General features: G+C 36.4%; 1 protein-coding gene across 3 annotated transcripts in view; it reads left to right on the top strand.

Moving 5' to 3' along the window:
- LOC150107965 (hepatocyte growth factor-regulated tyrosine kinase substrate-like) overlaps nucleotides 1-17,868 on the top strand; it is a 261,894-nt gene that overhangs the window by 151,980 nt on the left and 92,046 nt on the right. For all 3 annotated transcript variants that reach the window (XM_090390574.1, XM_090390576.1, XM_090390577.1), the window contains 2 exons: nucleotides 4,484-4,547; nucleotides 14,921-15,019. In XM_090390574.1, coding sequence (XP_090246700.1) covers nucleotides 4,484-4,547; nucleotides 14,921-15,019 — 163 coding nt within the window. The remainder of the gene's footprint in view (nucleotides 1-4,483; nucleotides 4,548-14,920; nucleotides 15,020-17,868) is intronic.

The raw sequence follows: 17,868 nt of genomic DNA, 5'->3' as shown, positions 1-17,868 counted from the left end.
TTCAAAAAATTTTAATAAATATGGGAGATTCTAAATAAAGATTCTAAATTTGCAGTCATTTATATTTTTCTTTAATAAAAGTAAGTATTGTTGGAAAGTTTTTATTGAACTTAACATGTCAATTAAATTTTTATCTCTACCTTGTAACTCTAAATTTAAATTACTTAATTTCGTACAGAAATTTACTAAAATTGATAAGTGTAACAACCATCTTTTATCACTCAATGTGGATATATATATATATATATATATATATATATATATATATATATATATATATATATATATATATCTCCTTTTTCATCAAGAAAATTTTTTATATTGTTAATTAATACAAGAAATCTTTCTAAAAATTGACTTCTGCTGAGCCAGCGAACATTACTGTACAACAGAAGTTCCCTATCATCATATGCATGTAATTTAAATAACCGCTGTTGCAGGGCTATTCCTCGAACAGAATTTACAATTTTAAATGTAATATCCAAAACATCTTTTATGTTTAATCTTTTACTACAAAGTACTTGTTGGTGAATAATACAGTGGTATGTTAAAAAATCTGGATATTTGTCATTGTTTTTACATAATGAGATGAAGCCTGATTTCGTACCTATCATTGCAGGAGCACCATCGGTAGTAATAGACACAAGTTTAAAAAGTGGAAGTTTGTGTTGTTTCACAAATTCATCAAATGCCAAAAAAAGTCTTCTCCCCTAGTCCTTCCCAATAATGGTATAATTTCCAAAAGTTCTTCTTTACTTGAATAATTTTGAAATACCATGCGAATAAATACCATTAACTGAGCAATATCAGTGAAGTCATTTGATTCATCAAATTGTAATGAAAACGCAACACACTGGTGAATGTCTGACATTAACCTGGCCTGGAAACTTTTCTCCAGCAATTGGAACTCTTCCTTTCGGCAATTCGAAACTTTGTCTGCGGCCTAGAAGTAGTCTCTCTCTAGCGACGTCTTGAACTGAAAAGCTCCTTTCTGGAAGTGGGAAACTCCTCTCTCAAGCAATGTGGATCCGGGCAGCCTCCTCTCTGACAGCAATTCTGGAATCGGGACCCCTTCTGCTTGCTTCAGTCCCTTTTTATTAGACCTCCTCTGAGACCTCACATGAATGGCAACTCCCAAAGAATCAGTATGAGTCTTTCATCTTAAGTTTCAAGTTCAGCACGCCTTTTGTTCTCCTCCTCTGCTTTCTTTTGATTGTAAGTTGCCGGCCATCAGAAACATGTTTGAACTCTTTCTGACTGACTTCGGAGATGTTTACACTTAGAGCCTGCAAGCCTTTCTCAATCATCCAAGTTTCAATAACATTTTCAATAATGTTATTTTCAAGTTTCAATAATGCTACCATGTACAGCTTCAGCGACAAAAACATTGCCTTTGTTTTTAACACTCTAACATATTCTTATTAAAGCAGTATATACAGTTAGCTTCAAAAGAGTTATTTACAAAAACATTTAATATAAACTATATCGAGACAAACAAAGTTTATTTTTTTACAATATTCACATGGGACTTAACCTAAGTAAAAAATTGATGTAATGTGCTTTGGAACATTTAAGCTACAATCAAGTTTTTGCACTTTGCTTATAATTGTATTCTTTTGGCTCGCTGTTTGACTTCCACTGATCCAAATTAATTCATTTACCCGGACTTATAAGAAAATTACTGATTTGACAATTTTAACGAAAAATAAATAAACGATAGCAATACACTTAAAGCGAATTAAAAATAATACAAAATAATGATAAATAAAATATTATGTTTTCAGTTTTAAGTAAGGAGGAATACACAAGAGATCGACCAAAAATCGATCTGCGATCAACGGGTTGAACACCCCTGGTGTAGGGTATAGTGTGTTCAGGAGGGACAGAGAATAAAATGGAGGAGGAGTGTTATTGATGATAGCTAATGAACTGCAGCCAAGGAGATAGTTGTATTGCAAGATAGTGAAAAGAGCTCATTTGAGGCTGTTTGGTGTGAGATGGAGACTAGCAGAACAAAATATACAGTTGGGTGCTGCTATAGACCAGGTGATGGAATAGATGGTGGAGATAGTATCCATAAATAGAGTGATGAAATGAGTGGAAGGAGGATAATTATTATTGGGGATTTCAACTGTGGTAACATTGATTGGAAAGAGGACAGGACACGTCAGGAAGGAACTAGATTTTATTCGGTTATTAAGGGACAACTACCTGAGACAGCATGTAATGTAAAATACTAGGGTCTGAGAGATGCTTGACCTAGTAATAGTATCTGAGAATTTGACTGTAATGAATATGACCATGTTGCCACCTATTGGTGAGAGTGATCATAAGGTCTTGACCTGGAAGGTGGCTAATTGTGTGAAATTTTCGATTAAGACAGGGTACATGTCGAATTGCCTTGCTGGCAAGTATGACAAGCTTAGGAGATTGTTTGGTTCAGTGCCATGGCATGTAAAACTGCAAGGACTGGTTCCCATGCGCTATCAACTGGATGGTGATAGTGCATGGGAAGTGGTCAACGGGCATTTGCAGGAGGTTATGGCTGACTGTATACCTAGATACCGAATAGTATATCGGGTAGGGGTTAAATGGATGAATAACACCATAAAGATTGAGATGCAAAAAAAAGAAACAACTGTGGAGGAAATTTAAGGAGAAAGGTGACCTGCAGGCACATGAACGGTATAAAGCGCAGGCCAGAAATGTAACGAGCGTGGTAAGAAAAGCAAAAGCGGATTATGAAAAGAAATTAGCCATGCAAACTAAAGAGAATCCCAAACAGTTCTTTCAATATGCTGCAAGTAAAAGAAAAACTGTACATGGCAGAATGATTTTAAGGAATGCCGATGGTAGGGAGGTCACTGAATCAGTCGATATAGTGGAATTACTGAGCGAGCACTTTGCAAGAGTATATCATCCAGGTGGTGACATTGCAGGAATGAATGAACCAAAAGCTTATACAGGAATTGTGGTGAATGAAGTGGAGGTGAATAGTCTATTACTATTACTATCTCGACTACTGTGCCCAGATTTGATTACCTAGGTTTCTTCTTGATGGGGAGGAGGTTGAGAGGATCCAGAGGCGAGTGACCAAGATGATAGCAGGTCTATGGAATGAACCTTATGAGAACTGGTTGAAGATTTGTGGGTTGCAAAAATTGGTTGATAGGTGGAAAAGGGGAGATATGATTAAGTCATTCAAATTGCTGAAGGATTTCTATAGGATTAATTCAGAGGATATTTTTGAGAACAAGGCTGGTGGTGGGTGGACTAGGGGACATCCATGGAAGCTGGGCAAGAATGTGGTTAGTAAGGGTGTCAGAGCTAGGTTTTTTACTTTTAAAGTGGTGAATGAGTAGAATAAACTGCCTGAGTCTGTTGTGGGTGCTGTCACAGTGAATGAGTTCAAGGCATAGTATGATAGATACGGTGTGAATGTCGAATAGTTGTGATGGACATGATGTTTAGGGCCTCTCTCGATGAGTCTAAGGACTCCTTGGAGTCACCCATGATAATAATACTTCAGAAAACTCTGAAGTCTGTCCCAGTCAAGTCATCCCTACCTTCCCATGGTAATAGCCTGTTTCCCTTTAAAGGTCTCATTTAAATGGGACCTTTAATGCTGGTATTTATAGCAAAGAATCTTAGAGACTTAGCAAGCTAAGGAAGAAGAATTTAAGAGCTGACAGTAAAGAAGTGAAGGAACATAAATCCTGTCATGTACATAGCAAGCCAGAAACATGATATTGTGCTGGTGGTTTCGTTTTAAAATGTCATCAGTTGTAGAACATAACTATGAGCTTGCAATGTGGTTTAATGAAATGGTGTATTAAGAGAAGTTAGGTTGGGTCAAGAGTATCAGGGATTTTGGCTGATTCAAGAGTGTCGGAGCATTTGGTTGGTTTGAGAGTTATGAGGAGTAATTTGTTTTATTTAATTGCCATGGGGGGGGTAGTATGTAGAGGCTTTTTGTGTTTAATGCACATATTGGATGGTTCTTATTGCTAGTGATTCAGAGCAATGTAATTTGGTTGTTTTTCTTGGAAATTGATAATGGTGACCTCAGTTTCAGGGATGTGCTTGGATTGTATTACACATGAGGATATCTCACTGGTGGAATTTTTGTTGCTGGTATGTTTTTGTTTGTGTCTTTTCTTAGTGGTGGAAATTAAGTAGGCTGGTATGGGAATATTGCAATCTCAATAATAGGCATGACTTTATAGAATGAATGCTGAATCCAATATAACAGATATTATTGCATCCTGACTGACAGTTTCAGAATTAAAAGTATGTATACTATTTGTTTTTTAGAGTTGGATTAACAAAATAATATCAAGAATAATGTCTGATAATATCGAGTTTGCTTTATTGAATGGCTTGTATGTATTAATTTTGTATAGAGTAGCTGACTAGAACACTACAGAATCTGATTTTAATACATTAAAATTTTTTTTAATTATATTTTTTTCTGTTATTTTAGACCATCTACAAGTCCTGCACAGAAATCAAATTCCGAACAGAGTTCTCCAAACACTGCTGGTCAGGTAAATTTTTATGACCACTATCCGCTGAGAAGATACATGTTTTTATTTCATTACTCTCAACTTCTAAGCAGTTGAATTAAATTTTTGTTATTTGAGATTGTGTTGTGTTCACAGTAAATAATTAGGATGAGATTTTCATGTCATAAAATAGCTATTTCTTCTTATTATTATTGCTATTTCTAAGATAAATGAGTGTACAGAAATAATTATGCAATGCTGAATGCAATTTCACAGGTTTCCGATTCAAATGGTTTGGTAATTATATTACACAAGGATAATTGTGGGTACAAGGGAATGTTGCAATGCATGCACATAAATGCCTGAAGTATCAGTAATAAGGTAGAGGAGTTTTTAGCATTGGTCAGTTCACTTGGCCAAAAATTGTAGGCATCAGTGAGACCTGATTGACAAAAAGCGATATAGTTACAGGAATAGAATATAAAGGGTATTGTATTTTCAGGGAGGATAGAGGAAATAGGACAGGACGTGGGATATTGCTGATGATAGCTGAACTACAACCAATAAAATTAGAAGTTAAAGAGGATTTTAGGTCTCAGAGAGATGGTTTGTTTGTGGCTGTTTCTGGTATGAGATAGAGGCCAATAGGACAGTATATATCATTGGTTGCTGCTATAGACTCCTGCTCTATAGCAGCAACCAATGGTCTCACAAGAAGATGTAGATGCCATGCATCAATGGATTAGCACGAGTGCAAGCCGAGCAGTTGTTATGGGAGATTTCAACTATAGGGAGGAAAGGGGGGGCATGCCATGATGGAAGTGGAATTTATGCAGTTGCTAAGGGATAATTACTTGAAACAACTGGTTATATGGGATCAGGGGTTTGAAAGTGTTGGATCTGGTAATAACATCAGAAGATTTATCCATAACCAAGGTAGACACTTTGCCTCCAGTTGGGAAGAATGACTATGCAGTATTGCTTTGGGCAGTTGCCAAACGTGGAATTTTCTGTTAAGAAAGGATTTATGGTGAACTATAAAGCTGGTAATTATGACAGACTTAGGAGGCATTGTGCAGCAATGCCATGTCAGTATTGCATGGGAAGTGGTTAGATCTAAACCCATGTGCTGTTACTTAAATATCAGCTTATCATGTGGCACCCTCTCAAATGCCTTTGTAAAATAAAATTTAAAAACGGCAGAATAAACCTATTGGTCTCTATCTCACACTAGACAGCCTCAAACGAACCATCTCTCCGAGACCTAAAATCCTCCTTAACTTCTAATTTTATTGGTTGTAGTTCAGCTGTCATCAGCAATATCCCGCCTCCTGTCCTATGCTGATCAACTACTCTTGTTACTTTACTTGAACTGTACTTCAGGAAGTTGATGAGATTCAGGATCTTTGGAGTGATAGTAGACTGAAGTTTCTAGGGCACATCATACTGCTTCTATGATAAAAAGTACATTGACATGTAGGGATAAGGAGACATTGGTCAGACCACATATGGATAATTGTACTCAAATTTGGTCACTAGTTTTCATTGAGATGTGGAAACACTAGAGAGGGTCCAAAGACTAATGAAAGTGATATTAGAACTCTGAAGTGTTGGTTATGAAGAGCATTTGAAGAAATGTGGATTACGGAGGTTAGTGGATAGGAGGAAAAGTGGAGATATGATGGAGATCGTTACGTTAAGGGATTCTATCAGATTAATATAGAAGGAATTATAAAAAAGAGGATGTTCAGATTAAAAGAATGAGAGGCCACCCTGGAAGTTGGTATAAGGATGTGGTGAAGAAGGATGTGAGGAGTAGCTTTTTATGTGGAGAGTTGAATACATTGCTGGAGTGCATTGTGAATGCAAGTAGTGCAAATAACTTCCAAGTTCATTATGATAGACATGTTATTGGTTGAGTGGGCTTCCCGTGATGAGTCTATTGACTCCATGGAGGTTAACAAAATAATAATAATGATGATAAAAGGCAATCAGATTATGATGTTGAAAGTTTATTTTCCACTTGGTTAGACTATAATAAATTTAGTTTAATCCTTTATCCAAGTGTTAGCAAACAAAGTCTGCACCTGAAGTATTTTCAGGACTGAGGCAACTTATAGCAAAGGTGGACCAAGTTCTCATCACTCCTGTCTCAGTATCTCCCATAATGCAAAGCACATCTCCTTGTGGATATGTATAATGCTATACATTAAGGGAAGGGCCACTACCCAGACCGGTTTCGATCTTTATTGAGGTCTCGTCAGTGGGAGGCAGATCCAGGTGGTGATACCAAGGCAGAAGCAGTGGAGAGATCATATTTACCTATACGAGTTGCCAAACACTTGGATAAAGGATTAAACTAAATTTATTATTGCAATCAGATTATACTAAAACAAGAGTGCCCCATAAAAAATCCATGATGACTCTCACAGATAACATTACCCTCATCTGCCCAATGCTGTAAATGATCCTTCCTTTAGTAATTTAACATCTCTTAGCACATTCTCTCAAAACCCAAGGCAAAAATCTCATCCAGTCCCATTGCTTTATTGACATCCAGAGTACTCAGTATTTGAAATATACTCTCTTCTTGCACTTCTAAACCTTGAACTCCCCCCTCCCTCTAGTATTAAAACCTACTTCTCTAGTATAAAATACCTCAGTAAAGTGTTCATTGAAAAAATTCACTATGTCCTTTATATCAGTTACTCTACTCCCATTTATATCCAGCAATGTCATTCTTCCACATTTGTTCCTTCTAATGGCCACATAACAAAAGAATTCCTTAGGATTTTCTTTGGATCTTAGGGCCAATCTCTTCTCATATTCCAGTTATTGTTTTCCTTACCATACTAGCCACTTTCCTGGTCTGAGGCTTATATTCCTCATGCATTTGCTATTGTCCCTTTCTTTATATCTCTTCCATAACCCCTTTTTTCATCTGCAGTTTCCATTTGATATTGTTTTCATCCACTTTACACCATATTTGTTCTCGTTTTCACTTGTGGTATACAGCTTGCCATTGCTGCTAATAAATATTACTTCACCAGTTCCCAAACACAGATATCTGGTCATTTTTCCATCCATGGAACTCTCCCCAGACTGATTTCTAGGACTATTATAATTATCTTCTTATAATTTGCTGCCCTGGTTGGCCAAGTGGTTAGTGTATATGCTCTCCAGCTAAAAGCCTGCTGTAGGTATGAATGTTTGTGATTGTCTGTGAAAATACTGGTGGTGGTGGTGATGGGCAGTAGATGGCATTGGTGTAGTTGGTGGAGACAGAGCATTGTAGAGTAGGTGCCCTCTCTCAATGAGTCTTTGGATTCCATGGATGTCATATAATGATAATAATAATTCCATATATATTCCTTTCTTTTTGATACTCCTGCATGTCTGTTCATTTTCCAAGTAAAAACCATGTGATTACTCTCTCCAACTCTGGGCAGAGATGCTATCTCAGTTACATTCAGATTTTCTGATGCTATGACCAAATCCAAAAACTCTTGAACATGTTGCCTAAGACATTTGTCCCTCAAGAATTCCAGAAATTCCATTCCCTTATTACTACATGCAGTTTCCTCTTCCCAATTTATACTGCAAAGTTAAAATCTCCCATAACAATCATAATTTTTGCACTCGCCAATCTCAACTGCCCGAACATCTCTTGCTCTTCACCTTCTTTGCTCTCTCTGGCTTATAGCTACACTCCACTAAATATCCTATCCTGCCCACTTCCACCTCATACACTCTCAAAGCCATTAGTGTCATTGCCCTCCAAATCCTCTTCTCTGAGAGGACTCAACTAATCCTTATAAGCAGCTCCACCACTGTGTTTGGCCTTCCTATCCTGTCAAAATATGCTATACTCTACTACTTCTATTCCTGTAAGTATATCATCTTCCATCAACTTGTGTCAGTGATCCTAATAATCTTTGGACAGGCTGATTCTATCAGTGCCACCAATTCATCTCCTTTATTCTGGATATTCCTGGCATTAGTATAAAGAATCATCAACACATTGTCACTTTCTGTACCTATCATTATTCCCTCTGGACTCCAATGAATTCAGTGGTCCTTCTCCCAAGCAACTATTCCACAGGAGGCTACCATCTATGCTGATAATTCCAGTTTCTCTGCATCAACACACTGACTTGTTTGGAGAACAACATTCTCTGCAGATGCCTACATCCTTCCTCATTCAAATGCAAGCCATCTCTGCCATACAGTTCCTTTCTGTCTTCAGTGCCTCCAAGCATCCACATAATCCAAGCCTCTGTTATTCTACTTGGGCAACAATCACTATCTTCCCTCTCTCTGTCTTCTTCCATACAACCTAAAGCATAAACTTCAGATCTCTTGCGATCCAATTCACACTGCCTCTCAAAGTCATTTGTGACCACCATCACAGTCATCTCATCTCATAATTCTTTCACCTCACTTAATTGCCATAGTTACACGGTCTATCATTCCCCCAGGTCTGTCATTCTATCTTGCACACCATGGATCATCAAATCTCCATACATCACACCTCTTACCACTCTATTCCTTCCTTGCTCACCTGCACCCCTCACTCTCTCTGACACTTTCACTCCATCCCTGGTTCCTACTCTGTCTCACCTTCCTCCCATTCTCTCTCTCTTTCACTGGTTCTCCGATTCTCTCTCCTTCTATCATTCCTATAACTTTGTCTCTCACTCCTACTCTGATTCACTTTGCATTCATTATTTCCCTTCTCCTAATCTCTTCTTTCAGTGTACTTCTCTCCCTCTCTTCATGCTGCCTACTCTTGCTCGACATTCATCCTCCAAAAATTAATAAAGTTTCACTTGATCAGAGAATTTTTAACAGCTTGAGTGCCCTTTGGTTGGGGCACACCTGGATTTGAATCCTCTGAATGGGCAAAACCTTAATAAGATATTTTCAGCCGAAGGGGAGTTAGCCAGTCTCATATGGAGGGGAAGCATTTCTATCATGAAAACTTCGATTTTTCATTCTGCAACAGATAGTGGAATGTGCAGTCAACAGACATAATACACTGGTCTCCTTAGCTTCTTTGGCTGTAATTCAGAATAGTCTAGTAGCAGCTTAAGCTACTGGGGTATTCAGCATGGAATAACCTGCATTATTGGAGGCCCACTCAATCAGCAGCAAGAATTGGATATAGTCATACAATAGTGGGATCACAGATATGATCCCACTATTGTACGACATGGAAACTTTTGCCTGCTGCATTTCCATCCTGGGCTTGGTATGCTTCTCGTTATTCAACTTGTTTACCATAACCTCCCTCGAAATCATCATATTGATGGTATACTGACTGCGAACTCTGCTCAACACAGGATCTTTGTGAAGCAGGTCTCCATTCCTCAAACCATCTCTCTCCCAATTGAAGCCTCCATTCGACTGGATTACAAGAGTCTGTCACAACTTCTTGTTTATTTTACTTCACCTCCTACAGAGGTGGCAAGATTTTTCCTCCTGGAACCCCCCCCCCCCCACCCACCCACCCACACAAAAAAACTGATAAACACATGGCATAATATAAAGATGACTTGTAACTTTCAGCATTTTAGTTTTATATTAACAATTCATTACAACTGAAAAACATAATTCAGTAATGTAAGCTATTATATTCTGTGGTCTTGATTAAATTGGATTAAAATCAAGTAGCTTCATTTCTTTACAAAGCCTTGATATCCGTGATACGATGGAAGTGAAGAACTCTTTAATTTCCCAATGCTGGTGAGGTGAGCATAATTCATCTTGAATTTTACTTGCATACACCTGCTCTGGTTGTTGAAAATAAAAGTGAATGTTGATGGTCCACCCTTCTGGAACTAGCTTTAAGTAAACTTCATCATCATCAAATTCCTGACATATACCCTCAAGGGGTGTACAGGATATGATAGTACTAAATGAAAAATTTACATCATTACTAATTTCCTATCTACAATTTTCCTCCAAATCAGTCTGTTATTTGTCAAGACTCCAATATTATCATTATCAGATCTTATATTTCTATCGTCTAAGGCAGCGCTTCCCAAACTGTGGGCCGAAGCCCCCTTGGGGGCTGTAGGTTTTGTTGAGGGGGGGCCGTGAAATAATGAAAACAAATTTAAAACGTTTTAAGACTAAGTAGATTTTTTTTATTTTAAAACAAACGTATTTAACTTTTATTATTTCATTTTTGTTATTTTTTATATTTTAATGGAAAAATTCACACATTGGTGTTGGTTCACAAACTTTGCTTCCTGCGTATTTCGGCGCTTAACGAATATTAGTAAATATTGCTTATTCATATGTTTCATTTCAAAGCAGTGGTTAATTGTATTTACTTCGAATGTTCTCCAGGGAAGTTCCAAATCTTTCTGTCCCTTTCGTAACGCGTTCGTAATCAGGGACTGTTGATATTGACTTTATATACATATCAAAACTCGTTTTATATTATCACTGTCATCTGAGCTAGTTTTCTGTTACCAATAAAAGTTTTGCGTATACTTCACACATGAAAAAAAAGCTTAAACAAGTTCATGTGAGGATATAGTAACTCGCTTGCAGTGGTAAACAACACGCCCTCCCTAAGAGCCATTATACTGCAGAGGCAATAAAAATAAGTACTTTTATTATGCCAGTGAATAAGGTATGAGGAGTCTGTGTTAAAGTGTTAAAACTAAGTAATATATATATATATATATATATAATGAATGTTATGGCAGTTTCACATGGAATTCGGTTGAAGAGAGTTAGCATTTCAACTCAATTGTCAGCTATGCTTTTATCTTTCGGTCGCACGATCTTTTGTTAATACCGCACCAATCATATGCACGTTTTAATAAACAGACTGCCTTTGCTGTCTGTTTCGCGTTAGGCTTAATTACCGTAAAAGGAGAAAAGTCACAAAAGTGAAAAATGTTCCTGGTCCGGGGATTCCCTTATTCAGGTAATATTCACTAATTTCATGTTATCAGTCTGTGGTGTGCCAGTATTGGTAAGTGGTAATATTATTTGATCTATTCTACGTTAAAAAATTTAACCCTGAGATGGATAAGTGGTTGATAAAAAATAAAAAAAAAAAAATCCCGCGAACAATCAGAAGAAGCAGAAACAGACTTAAAAAAAAAAAAAAAAATGGACAGTATTTCATATTTTACCAGAACAGACCGTATCATCTTCAGAACCAAATGGTAAGAGGCAAAAAATGTAATATATGCATTTGATTTTTGCAATATTCGCTGTGTATGTTTTGTATTGAATATAAATACAATAAATATTATAATAATATATCTCTATTACGATTTTTTTTCGAGTGGGGCCGTGAAATATTTTAATTTTTGCAAAGGGGGCCCTGACATCCAGAAGTTTGGGAAGCACTGATCTAAGGCACATTGTACCGTATCAATCCACCTATATCTTGGTCTTCCTCTGGGTCGTTTTCCTGCCCATCTGGCAGAGAACACGTGTTTTTCTCATCTTTCCTTGCCCATCCTGTTCTGGTTTGAACACTGTCTTGTATACAGCTAATTTTTTTTAAAGTAAACCTTCTAGTATATATTTTCAGGAAGTGTACTAGATGTTCATACTCACATGCACACACACAATTTATTTTATTTATTTTTTTGAGGTGGGAGGAAAACTAGAAGTGCTACTTTAGTTTCTCCTTGAGCTGAGTTTGGTTGACAACAATTATAGTTGCACAATCAGTTAAAGGAAATATATATTATGAACTTGGTTGGTCTTCACCATCTTGCATACTATATTCTTATATCTTGTACTTATTCTTAACTCAACTCTGAAAGTTTGGTTGGGATTAGTTGATCAGAGACTGGTAGCAGATTTTGAATTTATATTTAGAGAGAGAAAGAGTGAATGTATATGCAAAACTAAATCACCAAAGTTATATTAGGGTTTAATTTTGATTTAAGTTTGGATGGTGTAGAAGTGCTTTAGCGTTCTCATATGAAGCATCCTATATATATATATATATAATAATCTAATGACTACACATCACTTGCCTTAGTATCCCATAATGTAAAGCACATATCCTTACAGACGTATAATGCTATGGATTATGGGAAGAATCATTACCCAGAGGTGATACGAAGGTTGAAGTAATGCAGAAGTCATATTTTCATATATGAGTAGCCAAAAGGTGTCACACCGTATTATTAAAATACTATAGATTAAAGATTGTTGTGGGAAGTTTTTCCGCTTGATTATACTATAAATTAAAGATGCCAAGAAATTATATTCGTAGTTTAATTTTTATCCAAGTGTAAGCAAACAAAGTTTGCACCTGAAGTATTTTCAGGACTGGGGCAACTCGTATATAGAAGCTAATGATTTCACGTCACTGGCCTTAGTATCCTATAATGCAAAGCATATTTCCTAATGGACATGCATAATGCTATGCATTATGGGAAGGGTCATAACCCAGACCGGTTACGACCTTTATTGAGGTCTCATCAGTGGGAGCAGACCCTGAGGCGATACCTCAAGTCCCCATAATAATCACTCAACCTATACTTATTGTACTAATTTAGTGATGCATGTCTTCCTGATAGGTATTTACAAGAATAAAGAATAACAATTTTTATTATTGCAAATATTTCTGCCAGAAATTTAGTAGTCATCATCAGTGCATCAGCTTAATCACAAGGTTAAGCTACAACAAAGAATGTTAATCTTATTTACAGAGCTGAGACACATGCAGAAGTGCTGCATGTGGCTCAGCTACAAAATAAAATGATTGAATGATACAACATTATATTTAAAAAAAAAAAAGAAGTGTGTGTGGGAGAAGGAACGAAGGGCGTTCAATGCACGTTATTGCTTTCCATTTATGAGGATGAAACACTAAGAAATCTTGGCAGTAGATAGACTGTCATTCTGATTTAATTTTGGATGGTGTAGAAATGCTTCAGTGCTCTCATTAAATAATTGCTCCAGCCTAAACCTGCCCCGGTGTAAAAGGTGAGTATTGCACCAGAGGATATTGTGGTGCAGTACTCACCATGTCCACTACAATGTTGAGCAAGTATAGAATTTTCAGGTTTATTGTTGTTGTTGATATAAGATAGGTGTTCTTGCAGTCATATTTAGACTGAACATCTTGTTTATCCAAAGTACAAGTGGAGGTAGTCACACAGACTACCTCCACTTGTAAATAGCTGGGAGGAAAAGGGGAGGGATATCTTTTGTGGATGATAAATAGGAAGAGATTTTGTTAAGAATGTAGAGACTAAACTGTAGCTTTTCAGGATCTTTGCATTTGCCTCTGAGATGCCTGCAATGTATGGGATAAGGACCTGTTGTACAGGGTTCATCTTTTAAGTGTGTCCACATTGCATTTAAACTTCCTTGAGGTAAATCCCAAATTATGATGGTGCTCAGTGCATTATAATAGATGAGGTGCTCTATTGAGCAAAGCTTTGAAGACATCTTTTTTTGTTCTAGCTTCATCTTGTGATTATGCTGATATATACTGGTGGTGGCCTGTTAATTTCTGGCCAAAATATTTGCTGTAATAAAAATTACGATTCCTTATTCTTGCAAATACATGTGTAATAATAATTCAGTTTTCCAATTCCAGTCAATTGAGGTGTAGGCTTTTTCTCCCTATACTAATTTTTCTATAGCCATAGTACTGCAATACTACATTTGAAATACAGACCAACTTGTGAAAGAACACTGTTTTTATCCAGTTTCATATCATCTAAACTCTTAGTACTTCCATTAAATAACCAATCCATGGTTCTTTCATCTTTAGCTATCTTTCTTGTCCATTCTACTTATATATATGCTATTTAAATTCTTCTCCATTACTTTTTTTTTTCAAGGTAACTTATTTTTAATTAGTCTTTACTTCCTTTATAGTAGTGAACTCTGATTGTAGCAAATTGTAGGGACCAAAGGAATAGTTCATTATAGTAGAAGATTTGCAGATTTGTGAAATGCCCTTTAGAATATCATTGATTTTGCTGGTTTTGGCTGGAACTTTTCAGTTGTTTGTTATAGTGAGTGAGTTTACTGTAACACAGCATTTGCTGTAGTGAGAGTTGACTCTAATAGCCTGTTCTCCTTCCTTTGCATCATATTATTTAATACAGTATCTCTATTTAAAGAATATATTATTTTTCATTTTGTGAAAGTTAATTTGAAGATAAATTTTATTGTCCAATGTGAGCCACATTATGCCAATCGAAGACCTGAAGTGGCTTAGGGGGGAGAAAAAAAAAATTCAAAGTTCGGTCTCTATAGCAGAGTTTTTGGATTATCTAATCCATAGCACATATGTTGCTAATACTAATATACTAATTAAATTTAAATAGTGCATTAATAATTTACATTTAAAAATCTAAATCTAAATTATTTTAAATTTAAATATGAAAAGCAATTGCTTATTGCTTTTTCAGACATCGTCTTCAAAGTCATCACAGGAGTTGCAAGAGGAGGAAGAACTGCAATTGGCTATTGCCCTTTCTAAGAGTGAATCAGAATCCCGAGATAAAGAAGTATGAAAATGTTTTTTGCGTATGCATTATAGCTAATCACTTTTTCTAGAATATTATACATGTAATATTAAATAATGATTATATAGAACTATAAAATTCCTTTTTATCATTCATTTCAGTTTTTGGGTTCAAACTAAATCAGAAGGTTTCAATTATTCAATGTTATTATTATCACATTAAAAAACTTCATGATTAAGGAACTTCATGAAATTCTCGCATTCAGTTCTGTTTCCCTTTTTATAGGTGAACAAGATGAGAGCTCTATTCCAGTCATCCAGAATTCAACTTTCTGAATTGTGCAGTTTAAATTACAAAAATTTTATGCTTCCATATTTGACTAGAATGCTAATCATTCTAGTCAAATATCACTACTTCTGCTGCCTTCCATATTTTAGGATTCTGGTAGCATTTTCTACTAATGTGTGAATGTGTACTTCTGGTTCCATTCTTTTTGAATGTTTTCCACTTTAATTTTTCAAATCTTTACTTTAGATATTCACATTATCTGCAACTGTATCTTCATTCAAAAAAAAAAAAAAGCCTAAATTCAGTCTAAATTTATTCATTTGACTCCTCGCTATACCAGCTTTGCTTATTCTTTTGTCTATTTCCATATATATATATTCATCATCAAATTCCTGCCATATACCCACAAGGGGAGGGGGGGGTACAGGATATGATAGTACTACATGAAAAATTTACATCATTACTAACTTCCTATGTACAATTTTCCTCCAGATCAGTCTGTTACTTGTCAAGACTCCAATATTATCAGATCTTATATTTCTGTCATCTAAGGCACTTTGTACCGTATCAATCCACCTATATCTTGGTCTTCCTCTGGGTTGTTTTCCTGCCAAGCTGGCAGAGAACACTTGTTTTGCTAATCTTTCCTTGCCCATTCTGTTTAAATGACTATGCATCCTGGATGCTGACAATGTAAAGTTCTTTCTTAATATCCTTGTTTTTAACATGATATTACCATTCATGCCTCTAATCTTTCTCAGGATTCTCATATCTGCAGTCTAGTCTTTGGTCAATAAGTTAAAACTGGTTTGAACACTGTCTTGTATACAGTTAATTTAGTGTTTCAACTAATTTCTCTCTTATTCCATATGAATTTATTCAATTTACTTCCTACCATGCCAGCTTTATTGATTCTGTTAACTATTTCCATACTTAATTTACCATCTTCACTAAAAATCGTTCCTAAGTAGCTGAAATTATTATTATTACCCCAAGACCTCATGGAGTCAAAGACTCATCTGGGAAGTCCTTTTATCACACACACATCTCATCATACCATGTCTTAAACACACTCAAACTCCTTGCAGACACCACACTCTCAGGCAAGGCATTCCAATCATTCACAACTCTGCACGAAAAAACCTGCCTCTCACTCCCCTACTCACACCCTCTTTATACAGTTTCCAGGGATGACCTCAGGTTCTCCCCCTGATCTCCCACTATTCTCAGTAGAACTTCTCCACCATTGATCTTATAACAACCCCTTACCAATTTGTAGGACTCTATCATATCTTCCCCTCTTCCTCCTCTCCACCAGACTCTGCAAATTACATCTTCTCAATCTTTCCTCATACTCAACATTCCAGAAGTCAGAAACTACCTTAGTCAGTCGCCTTTGGACCCTTTCCAAAATCTCTTCATCCTTCTGAAAACCAGGTGACCAAATCTGGGCACAATAGTCCATGTGTGGCCTAATCAACGGAACAAGAATCTTCCTACTTCTACACATCAGTGTCCTCCGCATCATTCTCAGAAGCCTTTGTGTTGTCTTCACAATTTTGGTGATGTGTCCCCTAAATTTTAGATCCTTATTCACTATCATCCCCAGATCTCTTATTTCCTCTACCTTCAACAATATATTCTTACCAAGCATAAATTCTGCATCCCATCTATGTTTTCCAAATTTTAAAACCTTACTTTTTGCAACATTGAACTCACATCCCCATTTCCGTGCCCAATCACTCAATTTATTCAAGTCTTCTTGCAAGGCCACAACATCTTCACTACTCTTTATGGTTCGTCCCAACTTTGCATATCTGCAAACAACTGAATATCTCCATCCAAATCTTTGCCAATATCATTAATATACAAGTTAAACAGTAATGGCCCTAAAACAGACTCCTGAGGCACTCCACTAGTGACTTTCCTTTTCCTGGATATTGCACCCCCATACACAACTTGTTGATACCTATCAGATAGCCAGTCTCCAATCCATTGCACTAATCTAATATCCAACCTCATCCACTCCAGTATGACTATCAACTTATCATGAGGTACTTTATCAAAAGCCTTTGCGAAATCCAAGTATATTACTGTGTATCCTTCTCCTCTGTCCAAGGAAGCAGTCACTTTATTGTAATAAGTAAGTAGATTACTAAAACACGACCTCCCTTTAGCAAATCCATGCTGTCCATCAAAGATAATACCATTGTTGTCAACCCAACTCTGGATCCTAGTTCTCACAAGCTTTTCCAACAACTTAACCACAACACCTGACACACAGATAGGCCTATAGTTTGAAAAGTTTTACTTGTTCCACAGGCTCTCCGTTCACAACACAGTTGACATTTTTAACGAATCTGCCTATTTTCATTGTCTTTGTCTTTTTATTGCTGACCTTCATACCATATAGATAATGAATAACAGACGGGGATAAAGTACATCCTTGTCTCACACCAAATTTAACATTAAACCATCTCACTGTACTTCATTCAATTCTAACTGCTAACTTACAACTTACCTAAAGACTAAGTATTGCTTGATATAATGCCCCATTGACACCATATAACTGTAGTGTATTGAATAGCTTCTCTCTTGGCACC

Source organism: Typopeltis vanoorti, chromosome 3 (genome assembly GCF_054136105.1).
Source record: "Typopeltis vanoorti isolate ZY-2024b chromosome 3, IOZ_Tvanoo_1.0, whole genome shotgun sequence".
In the NCBI taxonomy this organism is placed as follows: domain Eukaryota; kingdom Metazoa; phylum Arthropoda; class Arachnida; order Uropygi; family Thelyphonidae; genus Typopeltis; species Typopeltis vanoorti.
Note: the sequence above shows the minus strand (reverse complement) of the source record. Positions and strands in the feature narration are given on the sequence as shown.